General features: G+C 40.1%; 2 protein-coding genes across 2 annotated transcripts; both read left to right on the top strand.

Moving 5' to 3' along the window:
- The first annotated feature begins 567 nt into the window (after positions 1-567).
- On the top strand, positions 568-3714 carry LOC120105562 (putative E3 ubiquitin-protein ligase BAH1-like 1). Its single transcript, XM_039118131.3, has 6 exons — positions 568-1164; positions 1927-2171; positions 2299-2553; positions 2921-3058; positions 3192-3250; positions 3327-3714. The coding sequence occupies exons 1-6, from the start codon at positions 939-941 to the stop codon at positions 3430-3432; spliced, it is 1029 nt and encodes a 342-aa protein (XP_038974059.3). The 5' UTR covers positions 568-938; the 3' UTR covers positions 3433-3714.
- Positions 3715-10860: 7146 nt separating this feature from the next.
- LOC120106008 (uncharacterized) lies at positions 10861-12132 on the top strand. The gene has a single exon (XM_039118835.3). The coding sequence runs from the start codon at positions 10861-10863 to the stop codon at positions 12130-12132; it is 1272 nt and encodes a 423-aa protein (XP_038974763.3).
- The last annotated feature ends 878 nt before the right edge of the window (positions 12133-13010 follow it).

Genomic DNA, 13010 nt, shown 5'->3' with positions numbered 1-13010 from the left:
TCACCCTTTTTCAATGTTTTGAAATGAAAAAAGTTTCAGATTGTCTAAAAATGAAAAAAATTAAAGAGAAGAATGATGTGTCTATATCTATGTATATATATACATATGCATGTATATCTATTCTAGAATGATTTGATGAATCCGGTTTACCAAAATAAAGTGTGTATATAAGTATGTATATACATACCTACCGATCTAAGATTTTCCTTGCTAAAAAGCAGCATTAAAAGAAGAATAATGATAACATTTTTCTATGAAGATCTGAAAAAATTAAAAAAAACAATAAAATTCTCTCTGAGATCTCTTCCTCCACTTTTTTGATACAATCAAACAGTAAGAATCCTCATTTTCTCTGTTATCCTTCTTTTCTGCTTTTATTAGAAATAAAGATACTTTTTCAAGCTTTCTAAATAACTAAGCAGAGCCTAGGGGAAAAAAAAAAGAACTCAAACTAGCACTATATTTACCACATCATTAATCAGATTGCATGGTAAGCGAAGGTGGGACCTATATCAGAATGATGACTGGGTGCGGAAATTAATGCTTTTTGAGGTGGCAAATGGGCCTGCCCTCCATTGGTTTCCACTCGAGCTCTCAAATAAATTAATGGTGATATGCCCTGTGAGGCTCTGCTCCGGGATCTCGGATTCATCTCCCGGCTCCCATCCTCTTTCTTCCCCTGAGGGTGTTAGAATCACTGTCAACCAAATGGAATATTCAAGAAAAATTCGAATTTGGAGAGATTCGTCTGCTAAAAAGCAGGATTAGGAGTATATTCTCTCATAGATTTCGTTTCTATGTTGCCGGCGGTATCAACAAAGCTCTCTTCCTCCTCTTCTCGAAATTACCTTCATGTTTGTTATAAATTCTTCGGTTTGGTTAGATTTCTTTTTGTGCTTGTCTGGATTTGATCTTCTCTTGTGGGTGTAGAGTTGGAGATGAAGTTTACTAAGGAGTATGAGGAGTATATGAGGGGGAGGGAGAAGAATGGGCTGAAAAAAGTTGGATTGAAGGGGTTTAAGCAGATACTGAAGAGGTGCCCAAGGGAATTCTGTTCTCAATACCAGCACCAAAAGAAGGAAGGAGGAGAAGAAGAGAATGAGAAGCCAGTTTGGTTCGGGGGTGAGAATTCTTCGCTTCATCAATGCCCTGACCATTGCACAGGTATGCAAGTGGGAATCGAATCGCATGCCACTACCTGAAAAAAAAAAAATTATCTGTTTATAGGTGAATGGATGAAGAAAAAGCTGTCTCCTTTCTTTATATTGTTCCCTTTTTTTTTTCCTTTTGGAACTTCACACCACCAGCTAAAAACTCTTTTTATCCGTTTCTCGGCGCATGGATTGTTTGCTTTGCTTTGAGTTTTCTTCTAGGCTTTTTAGCTTTTCCTGCTGGAATTAAGAAAGTTGCCTCATTTGGCTTATTTTTCACCTTTTTTGGGATTACAAGTGTAAATTTTAACAGTTTGTGCTATAAAGTGTGCATGATATTCTTACCATTGATCACCCAGGTATGCTTTTTTTTTTTTTTTTTTTTTTTTGATACAGAAAGTTGCCTCCTTTTTTTCTTGTTTTTCTTATGATACATTCACATGCCCAGGTATGCTGCATCTGGGAATTAAACACGAAAACCGTTGGAAAATTATGCATTTCTTTGTAAGTTACTGGGATGGTTTGTTGTGTTCTAGGTCTTTTTATGAGCCTTTGGAATGGAAAGTGACCTCTTTATTCTTCCTTTCCCCTTTTCTTAATTAGAGTAAAAATCTCGAATTCTTCTTCTTCATCTTATCTTGAGTTCTTTTTCTCTAATATAATTTGCTTAGTTCTGTTATCTATATACAAATTGATTTTAGTCAATACATTGGTTCATAAAATAATGCCCTATTTCTAGTGTTTTTGTTGACTTCTTTTGATGAGTCAATTGTAGTATGCGATGGGACTTTCTTCCCCTCCCTTCTTGAGGAGATGTCAGAAGTTGTTGGTTGTTTTAATCAACGAGCTCAGCAATTGCTTGAGTTGCATTTAGCATCAGGCTTTCGGAAGTTTGTTATATGGCTTGGAAGCAAGGTGAGTAGTAATCATGAAGCATTAATACAAGAGGGCAAAGATCTTGTTTCCTATGCTATCATTAACTCCATCGCCATGAGAAAAATTTTGAAGAAATATGATAAGGTATACAACTTGACTCTATGATCTCACTTCTTGGCTAATGTTTAATGGGTTCAATCTCAAATGGTCAACAATTATGGCTTGATGCAATAACGTCTAACATCTGATATCATGGAATTTTCTGGTACAGATCCATGACTCTAAGCAAGGTCGGACTTTTAGATCAAATGCTCGAAGTATGCATATTGATATCCTTCAGTCTCCATGGCTCTGCGAGCTAATGGCATTTTACATTAACTTGAAAGAAAATAAGCCTGACGAGAACGTGATGCCAGGGCTGTTTGGTGATTTCTCTCTCACATTTGAAAATGGCAAACCCATGCTTTCTTGTGGCCTTTTCGATTCAGTGAATCTTGACATTGACCTGACTTGTTCTATTTGCTTGGTGAGTTTACATTTCTAGTTCTTTTTTTTTTTGGTTACAGAATTTTCAATTCTAGTTGCAAGCAAAAAAAAGAGTTTTCAATTCCTAGAATTTCATATCCAGTGCTCCAAACACAAAGTAATTTTATTGAAAATTGCTGCCAAGCCCCCTTGGCTCACTCATGGTTTTTTGTCCAAGTATATTGTAATTGGTATCTAGAGTATGGTTGCAAGCTTGGTTGCTTTTTAGTAACACTACTCGGCCTAGAATTTTAGGTAGAGCTAAAACTTCTCGACTTGCTTCTAAAGTTATTCTTGGGAAGTGAATATATCAGATGTTTTGGAAGTCAGTTCTCCTTCTAATTGCTGTTTCAATTGGCATGCTCTAGGAAACTGTGTTTGATCCTGTTTCTCTTACATGTGGCCACATCTTCTGCTATATGTGTTGCTGCTCTGCTGCATCTGTTACCATAGTCGATGGGCTAAAGAGTGCAGATTCAAAAGCAAAATGCCCATTGTGTCGGAGGGTACTCTCTCTCAACCCCACAACCTCCTGTTGTGCTTATCTATGTTCACTTCCCATAATATCATTTTACAGTTGCTGTAACAAAATGATATTTTTCCTTTAAGACGCAATGTAATCTTGACATGTCATTCCAGGAAGGAGTATATGAGGGTGCAGTGCACTTGGATGAGCTGAAAATTTTGTTAAGCCGTAGGTATATTTCTATTTACTCTGCATTGCATTAGATTTTCTTAGTTAGAAGAACTGCTGCTAATTTGGTTTTTTCACAGCTGCCCCGGCTACTGGGCGCAGAGGCTTCAAACTGAAAGAGTGGAGCGCGTTCGGCAGGCCAAGGAGCATTGGGAGTCCCAGTGCCGGGCATTCATGGGAGTCTGAGTGGAAGTCAGCTCGATGTTTGTATTTCATTCTACTTGAGCTCTTGCTCTTCTGTATGTTGTGACATGTCATGCTATGCACTTTGCTGTGAATGAAGGAATTGTCATATTGAATTGCATAATTACCAGGTGGCATCCCATGATTCCATGAGTATTTGAAGTTCTTTCAGAGGTGCGAAATATGCCAATCCTTCTTCTTTATAGAGGTTGCAAATTGCATATTTGTAAACTCCAAATTGCTTCTCTGAACTGGAAATGGAAACAATCTCTTTGTTGTGGTGTATTTTGGTATGTTTCGCATTCATTTCAGGTTTGCGTTAGATACTCTTTCATTGAATCATTCATAAACAATGAACAGGTGGTCATAATATTTTAAACAATCATTCTTTGTTGCCAATTTGCAAACTATCATGCTATATAACTTGCCCCCAACTTGATCTATTACTGAACATCATTTACATTGGTTTTCATGCTTTGCATTCAAACTGTGACTCACTAGCCTGATAATTTATTGTTGAAACCTTTCTGCACTAAGTACTTGATTGATGTGTGTTAGTGGTTCTATTGGCGTGCCTCACCAACTAATCTATGATTAAGATCTCTTGGAAATGAACTGGAGTCCAAAATTTTCTTTGAACTAAACTGCCCAACAGGACAGATGCATGCCTGGATCTTGGTGTAAACTTTGCTATCCAATCCATGAATCCCCATTTTTTGGGATAAAATTGTGAAAATTTGTTTTTCTGAGAAGAATTATATAAAAAAAATGTCAGGATTATTGTGTTCACCTTTTAGGAAACTAAAACATAATGAATTTTGTGTGGCTTGTTGGGTCTTGTTCCCCCTCTTTTTTAAAACTTAAGTAAAATGAGAAGGAAAAAAAAGGATTCCTTAAATTAAAAAGAAAAAAAGATTTGAACAAATTAAAATCTAAGAGTTCTCAATTAGAGACATTTCCTCATTCAAAGTCTCCCCTTCTTAAATAAAAACTATTATAATAAGAAAAAATATTTTGATCATATGATGATCCAAAATCTTCCCTGCAGCCTCTATCACAAAGTTAATTGATCATTAGGCCATTCCTGAAAGAGAATAAAACCTAAAAGGAATTAGGAGAGGAAGGAAAATTTTTCATATATTTGATCTTATGATAGCTGAAAATCCTCCCTAGAATCTCTATCACATAAAGATTAATAAGTGATCAATAAAGGTGTTGATGAATGAGATCAAAGGCTACCAGAAACAGTTCTTTTGAGTAAATAGAAACACCCAAGAGACAGGTTCTGCAAAGATGGTGGTATGGCATGTACTTAAACCATTACTAGCCCTTCTAAATTTAATGAAATGAATGCTTTGCTGTCCACAGCTTTTATTTCATGCATACTTCTTCTTCTTCTTCTTCTTCTTCTTTTTGAGAAAAAGATGGGAACAGATCATGAAATGTGAGTCATAGAAGACTACAAGAAGGAACTATTCTGAAATGTTCTACATTACATTTTTATCTGGGAGAGACTACAGCAGCTCATTGAATCCATAAGACAGAACAAAAAGAATGATTCGAGTGGAAAATAATAATGAAGGTGCGGTAAGACTAATAAGTTTCCAGTGAATAAAGGTTTATTACTCTATCATTTGGGATCATATTATGGTGAAAGGACAAGAGCTAACAGGGATCTGCAACCTCCTTCTATTGAGGAAGCTTTGATTGGACTCCCAAAGCATATAATGGAGTCTCAACCTACATGCTTTCCACCAAAGAATCATAGGATCTAAGCCCAAGGAACCTGTTTGATGGAGAGGAAGTGTTCCCCAAGGAATCATAGGATCTAAGCCCGCAATAAAAGGATTTGGTAAATGGCCCCATCCTTTGGAAATCAATCCTGCCCATCTCTATGGGTCCACTTGGAGGTGATAGGAGGATCAGCCTGGTTTAATTAATGACTCTTATATCACCTCCCATTATGTTACAGATTTGTATAATTGGAATTGGATTAATAGCCACTATTTTGTCATTATTCTGCTTTTTTTTTTTTGGTACAATATCATTATTCTGCTATCGCGAACATTACATTAAGGGTAATGGACATTATTTGATCCTTTACTAAAAAAAAAAGGACATAGTTTGATCTCTTAATTTAAAAAAATTATGCTTTGTAATAAAAAATCCCTCAATGCATTAACCCAATAGAGAATATTGCACTCTGAAAAAAGAGTTTATTTGCTTTTTGTTCACTCCCTGTTCTTCATTGTAACCACAAATAATGGCTTTTATAACACTATTATTCTATTCCATAATGGTCACAAAGAGTTTGAGGTTGTTATAAAAGGATTACAATGTTAATTAAACCTTGCTTAGGGCAAGTCCCTTGCATCAAAATGGTTAAGGGGATCATACAATTAAGGGAAATGATACCATGAAGTCTTGCAGAGGACATTAGCTTGTCTTTATCAACCCAAGCAAAACTCTACCTGATGGACGGCTCTTATAGCTTTTCCTTTTCATAATATTCAATATTTTTTATATATTAACTATCTTGTAATTTCTGCAAGAGGCTTTAACTGAGAGTCCCAAATATATTATTTTAGCTTAATCGTAGATTATGAAGTTAAGCCTCTTCTATATAAGGGCAGGCGCCCTGGCCAAAATGGTGGCCAGCCATGAATTTAGTAATTCCCAAAACTTAAAATATTATATTCGTTCAATATACTCCATGCTTTACTTCTTATATGGATGTATGGAAAGGATCGATGGACCCAACAATATACTCCATGTTTTTCTAAACACACCATGGATCATGCTTGCTTGATCCTAGATGTCACATTGATCAATATGTGGAATCTCATGGCTTGAGTCTAGTTAAGATGACTATCTCATATTTCATTTCTACTTTTGTAGTGTCAAATTTTGTGTCGATGATTAATTAAGATAATGCTAAAACTCATCTATTGTATCATCACACAATTCACTGATTCTATGGGGAAGTTGTTGATTAGCAAAATGGTAATCAGGCCATAACTCACACCACTTACCTTTCATGAATTACAGTGGCTTCAAATTGCCACATCAGACTGATGAATGGAATAGTGAATGGATGGCTAATGTATGACAATAATCCAATATTCAAGGAAGTACTATATATTATAATTTTTCCTATACCAGATTTTAAAGGATTTGGCTCTCTTTCTCTTACATATTAGTAGCGGTTAGTCTTTATCTTTTATCTTATATTTATCCCACCTCTCGAAGGCCAACTCTAACTAGAATCAAATAATGCATGGCCTCATTGCCTGCCTTCTTTTTTACCTTTCTTTGGTGTCCTTGTGGTGGCATTTTGAGAAAATTTTCACATTACACGCAACGAATATTTAAGATATTCGTAGTTCTTCATATGCAAATAGATGTTTTTGGCCGTTAAAGATATTTATTCGATAAAACATCTTGTGCTATGACCACAATTTTAAATTGTATTTCGAAGGGAATTGGTTTTGATTGTTACTTTGAGACATTCATATTATTTCTCATTTATTATGTAATGGATTTTTACCTTCTGTTGACAATATAAAATATAAAGATCATGATATATAAATAAATTAAAGTTTACTAAATGAAAAAGGAATCAAATTATAGGACCAATTGGACTATTTCATCCTTTGTTTCTCTGGTCTAGATATAGTTTGCTAAAGGATTGATTTTTTAAGAAAAGAAATTTTTTGATGGCTAGGAGCTAGACTTTCTTATGCATGCCGGTTGGTGCTGAGTTGTGAGATTCTTTGCTCTGTATAAATCCGTATTAAGATTACACAGTTTTCTTACCTTATCAATCCCTCTCACATATTAAAAAAATACACTTTCTTTAATGACGCATCTAGATATTGTAATGTCCGGGCCCACAACCTACTAGGCCCAATAAGAAATGGGCCCAGTTAAGGGTTTGGGCCCAAATTTCACTGTAGCCAGTATAATTATAATAATTATCAGGAAAAAAAAAAAACGAAGGGATAAGACCGACAGGGAAGGGTGACCCTCACCCCTGCTGGCAGCCGATGCCGGTGCACCGGAGACAGGGGGGCGGCGGCGGCCAGTCCCGGAGAGGGGAGGAATGGAGCGGATGGGACCTCTCAGAGGGGGGTCTCATCCTCTAAACAATTATTAAGCCTCTGCCGGCAACCCCAAGTCACAGACCCCCAAGAACACTGAACGAGAGAGAGAGCCGAAGCCCTGGAGCCGAAGGCGAAGGAGCCCTGAAGCTCCAAGAGGAAGGAGGGACTACCAGGGGGAAGAACTGCCCAACGGTAACTAGCAAAAGAGGTGTTGGAGAGGAGGCACCGCAGGTCATCCCCGGAAATGGTAAGCTCCTGTTTCCAAAATAAAATAGAGGAGGGACTCCGTACACGGTTCTCGACTGCAGCCTCTGCCGGCTCTCGGCCGGAGGGGGTTGCAGTCGGCCGGAGCCCCATTCCCTTCTTCTTCTTCAGTGGGATAGGGAGTCTCGGTGAAGAAAAGAAGGGAGGAAAGAAAAGAAGAAGAAAGATGAGAGAGGGAAGAGGGGACTCCCGTGTGCGGCCGCGAGCGTCGTCGGCGCCGTTGGTCCCCGCCGCGGGCTGTTCCTCCCTCGAGATCTCTCTTCTCCACGGGAAGGAGAGAGGGTCGGCGACCACGGGCCGCGGCTGCTGCAGGTGCTACGGGAGCCGCCGGTCGACCTCAATCCGGCCCTCCCAAACTCCCCTTCTTCCTTCACAGGAGAAGGATAGAGAGAGGAAGAGAGAGGGTTTGGGAGCGAGAGAGAGAATATGGGGTTGGTGAAGGGAGGTTGAAGAAAAGAAGAAGAATGAAAGAAAGAAAGGAAGAGGGAAAAGAAGAGAGGAAGAGGGGACTCATCCTCCTCGTCGTGTGCGGCGGCCGCCGGCTTCGGCCGCGAGCACCGTCGTCACAGGCTCGGCCGAGGACGCCGCGGGGCCTAGCCGTGGACGCCGCCGGTTGTGGCCCGGCCTTCTTCCGCTCGCCGTCCTCCCTTTCCGCTCGTCGTGCTCCCATCGTCGGAGAAGAGAGGAAGGGGGAGATCGGGATGAAAGAGAAGGGAGGAGAGGAAGCTTCGGGAAGGAGAAGAAAAGAAGAAGGAGAAGAGAAGAAAAAGGGAAAGAAAAAGAAAAAGAAAGAAAGAAAAAAAAATATATATATATATAAAAAGGGGGGTTTAGCCAAATCTGACTAACCTAAGCCCAATTAGACTGGGCAAGTCTAAATCCGAGCTCAATCAGATTGTGTTAAGTCTGGACGAGCCCAAACTGCAAATTGGGTCAAATCCGAACCAAATTAGGCCCAAATTGATTTGGGTCCGAACCCAGTTGAGTGGAGTTAATCCCAGCAGGCCCAATTAATACTAAATTAGGCCCAGTAAATTGACAGAGGACCCAATTGGCTAGAAAAGGTTGGAGCCAATTATAAACGAGGCCCAATCTGGTGTTAAATCGAACTCCAAAGGCTTTAAATTGGACTTGGCTAGATCCTTGGATGGGATCCAAGCAAGTAAGTTCATAGTATGATGAACTAAGAGATTTTATAATAAATAAATGGAGAATAATGTAAACCCTATGATGTTGTTTTAGGTGATTAAGGATTTGTCACCTGGACTTGAGCAATTTGGAAAGCGAATTGAGGTAAGTAATCTGTCTTAATCCTATCGTAGATCTTGTATTACGTTTTATAAGATGAACCAGTGTTTTTTATACAATTTGAATTGTATGCATGATTAGTGAAGAATGTAAGTAACTTGTTTTAATCTTGTTGTGAATCATGTATGTAAGTAGCCTGCCCTAATTTTTATGGATCATACATGAAATTTAACATGTTATGCATGTACTATAGGCTAAGAATGATATGTGTATCCGACATGCTCTAGTTACACAAGATATGATGATATATGTTTTATATTCCGTTATGCCTACAAAATACTGGGATTACGTTACATGCTAAGATATGAGTTATGAAATATGAACATGAGTGGTACATGTCAGTCACATAATTCATAGTTGTGCACATATTATGTTTTCATAGCTCTTGTGATACATGCAAAATGAATGGAGTTCCATGTTATGATTTTTCTTAGCATGAGTGTAAAGAATGATGATGATTTGCTCTAGCTGCATATTGCTTGTAAGGGGGTACCTAAGAACTACTAATGCTACGGGCCGAATGCAACTGAGCCGGCCTTGCCAGTGGCCGATAATGACTGAGCCAGCCCCGCCAGTGGCCGACTAATAACTGAGCAGGCCCCGCCAGTGACCATTAATGAATTCGCCGTAGCATCTATGAGGTACTACCTATACGGAGCATTATTTATGAACTCTTAAGAGCTACTGACCCAATGTAACTGAGCCGGCCTTGCCAGTGGCCGAGAATGACTGAGCCAGCCCCGCCAGTGGCCGCCTAATAACTGAGCCGGTCCCGCCAGTGGCCAAGAATGACTTCGCAGTAGCATTTGAGAGCACGACCACGGCATGCCGGGGGCACGGTTTCATATGCATACTTTATGAAAATGATATTTGAAGCATGATCATGAGGCTCATTTCAGAGCCTGGGTATATGAGGCGGGTGCTTCCAAATCCTGCAGATGTGTTTTTGGGGAGAAGCATAATCGGTGAGGGGTGAAGGACGCTTGCGTGAAGCCCCGGAACCGGCCAACATCTGGCAGGGGAGCCCCGTGTTTCCCCCTCATGTGGGCCCGATAGTCACGTGCCCTGCGCAGGCGGGCCGTGACATCTATGAACGTGCATGGCCAAAGCATACATTGTTTTACAACGGGTTTTTTGAATATATCCTTATGCAATGTTGTATTTTGCTATAACAGCTATCTCCTTTAAATTGCATACATATTATGCCATGATGATGATTAGATAAATATGCATGTCAGCTTCTCAAACCCTGCATAAATATGGTTACCGTTATGTTCGATCCGGTAAGATTATGTATGATTACTTATTGAGCCGTGTAGCTCATATCCGTTCATTTACTTTTTCTTTCAGATCCTTACCACTGATAGCTGCCAGAGACACGTTAATTTGGTATCAGGGCTTCTTTCTTTTGGGGTAAAGCAAGTATACTATTATGTACATAAACTACATAGAAGCTCTGTATTTGGGTACTGACCAGCAGGTTGTACTAAGAATGCTTTCACATGAAAAGATTCGGTTGGTTTGACTACCCTGTTACCCAGGTATGAGGCTGCGTGCTATTATGGGCGGTAGTCGGCAATAGCACGGCCGTGTCACGGATCCGGGTCCGGGGCGTGACATTTCATGGTATCAGAGCTTTAGGACTAACAAGAACATAACAATAAAATTTGGGGTTAACGGGTAGTTAAGGGAGTTGAGACTTATTAGGGTATATTGACCTTACTTTGAATTTTGGTTGCAGTAAACACTATAAGATATGGAGGATGATAGGAGGCCACCGTCCCCAGATCCTAGCTACCGCTCCGAGTCCCCGGATACACCACGCTCTGGGGCAGGTAGCGCGGATCTAGCTGGAGTGTACCAGCTGATAGTGCAGCTCCTCCAGCAGCAGCAGCAGATACAGTTAGCTACCCTACAACCAACCAGCTCTTATTATGAGAGGTTCCGACGACTGAACCCACCAGTATTTGATGGCGGACCGGACCCGATAGCGGCCGAGACATGGATTCGGGATATGGAGAAGATGTTCCAAGCACTCCAGTTCCCCGAAGAAACGAAGGTCCGATTAGCCATCCCCCAGCTGAAGGGGAGCGCCGAGTTTTGGTGGACGACCATGGAGACCGCATACCCCGCCAGCAGGATTACTTGGAGGGACTTCACGAGGCTGTTCTATGCAGAGTATTTCCCGGACTCGGTGAACCAGATGAAACAAGATGAATTTTTGACACTGACGCAGTCCGAGCATATGTCTGTCCTGCAGTATGCCAGCAAATTCAACGAACTGGGCCAGTTCTGCCCCCAGTTCATGGAAAATGAAAGGAGTAAGGCAAGCCGGTTTGAGCGGGGGCTGAGGTACAGGATCAGATCTCGGATATCTTCTCACCTATTCACCTGCTACAGAGACGTGCTGGACCGGGCCTTGAAGGTTGAGGCCGACTTGATGAGGCCGGACTTAGAAAGAAGTGATCTGACGAAGGCCAGGTCAGCAGGAGGACAGAGCAGTAGGCCCAAGGGCATCAAGGGGTCTATGATTAAGAAGAGGCAGAACCGAGGTTGCCCTAGCTGCGGCAAGCATCACAGTGGGCCTTGTCTGAAGAAAATTGGGGCTTGTTTTACATGCGGGCAGCTCGGACATATGGCACGTGACTGCCCAAAGAGGGCACCCAGACCTCCTGCAACTGAGGGCCAGAAGCCAACGAACACCCCCCGAGTATTCGCACTGACTCGCCAGGATGCTAGTGCGAGCGACCAAGTGGTGACAGGTACACTGCCAGTTAATTTGATTGATGCCTCTATTCTATTCGATTCTGGTTCCACACATTCCTTTGTGTCAGTTAGTTTTTCCAAACAGTTGCACTGCACATCTGAGAAAATAGAACCATTGCATGTTGCCACACCTCTTCAAGAGACAGTGATAGTTGACACTAAATACAAGAACTGCATAATTCAGTTGGGAGGAAAAGAATTAGAAGCAAATCTTCTACAGCTGGACATGCATGATTTTGACATCATCTTGGGGATGGACTAGATGTCCCAGTATTATGCCCACATTGATTGTTACCATAAGAAAGTGGTATTCCGAATGCCAGGAGAACCAGAATTCTTCTTTCAGAATGACGATACGCCCCCTCAATGTAAGCCGACACTGCATTTCATTTCTTCCTTGCAAGCCATTAGAGCACTCAGAAAGGGGTGTACGGCTTACCTGGCATGTGTCACGGAAAGTTTTAATAACAAAAGATTTGATCTGTTTTCTTGTGTAGTAAGATTTTTCTGGATAAATAAAAGGAGAATGTTCTGATTTCTGGATAGCACTGTGCTATCCTAGATTCTCCAGTTTTATGTCATGCTAAGAAACTTCTTAGCATCTTTTGACATGAATTAATAGATCATCGATTTTGATCTTGGATCTAGAATATGCTGATATAAACCTCCGTCCTCCTAAATTTGAAGCTTGAATTTTTTTTAATTAATATCCATCCTTTATTCGATTGAAAGAAATTAAGGTTGTCAATTGACTTTGATGAATATCTATCAAGGGTGGATTGAAGTTGTTTATGATCTAATCTTGTGATAGATCGGGTAATCGAGAGCAGTTGATACTTTGACAAAGAAACTCGAAGTTCTTATTCAGAATTGAGATGTAGATTTTTGTGTATAAGAGAAAAGTTTGATTTAGATCACCTACCAAAAGAATCAAATCTGAAAATGTTAGACCTTATTCTTTTGTTAAGATCTAATAATGAAACTGTATTGATGAATAGAATTATTGAAAAATTTGAATTAGAATTCTAATGGAGAAAAGTGTTGTTGATTCTCTGAATAATCTGGAGACAGCTATATAATTTCACCAGTGAGTTTTTCTATTGTGGCAATTCCTGAAAGATTTTGAGCATCTTAAATTTA

Source organism: Phoenix dactylifera, chromosome 2 (assembly GCF_051530095.1).
Source record: "Phoenix dactylifera cultivar Ajwa chromosome 2, Ajwa_hap1_PhDact_Kaust_v1.1, whole genome shotgun sequence".
Classification (NCBI taxonomy): Eukaryota; Viridiplantae; Streptophyta; class Magnoliopsida; order Arecales; family Arecaceae; genus Phoenix; species Phoenix dactylifera.
This window is presented reverse-complemented; position numbering and strand designations above follow the sequence as displayed.

Bases quoted from the DNA above. Each gene is read 5' to 3' on its own strand.
- LOC120105562 (XM_039118131.3), top strand. From the start codon at position 939: ATGAAGTTTACTAAGGAGTATGAGGAGTATATGAGGGGGAGGGAGAAG. The intron at 1,165-1,926 runs GTATGCAAGTGG...AGTCAATTGTAG, and splicing joins ATGCCCTGACCATTGCACAG to TATGCGATGGGACTTTCTTC. The intron at 2,554-2,920 runs GTGAGTTTACAT...GGCATGCTCTAG, and splicing joins TGACTTGTTCTATTTGCTTG to GAAACTGTGTTTGATCCTGT.
- LOC120106008 (XM_039118835.3), top strand. From the start codon at position 10,861: ATGGAGGATGATAGGAGGCCACCGTCCCCAGATCCTAGCTACCGCTCC.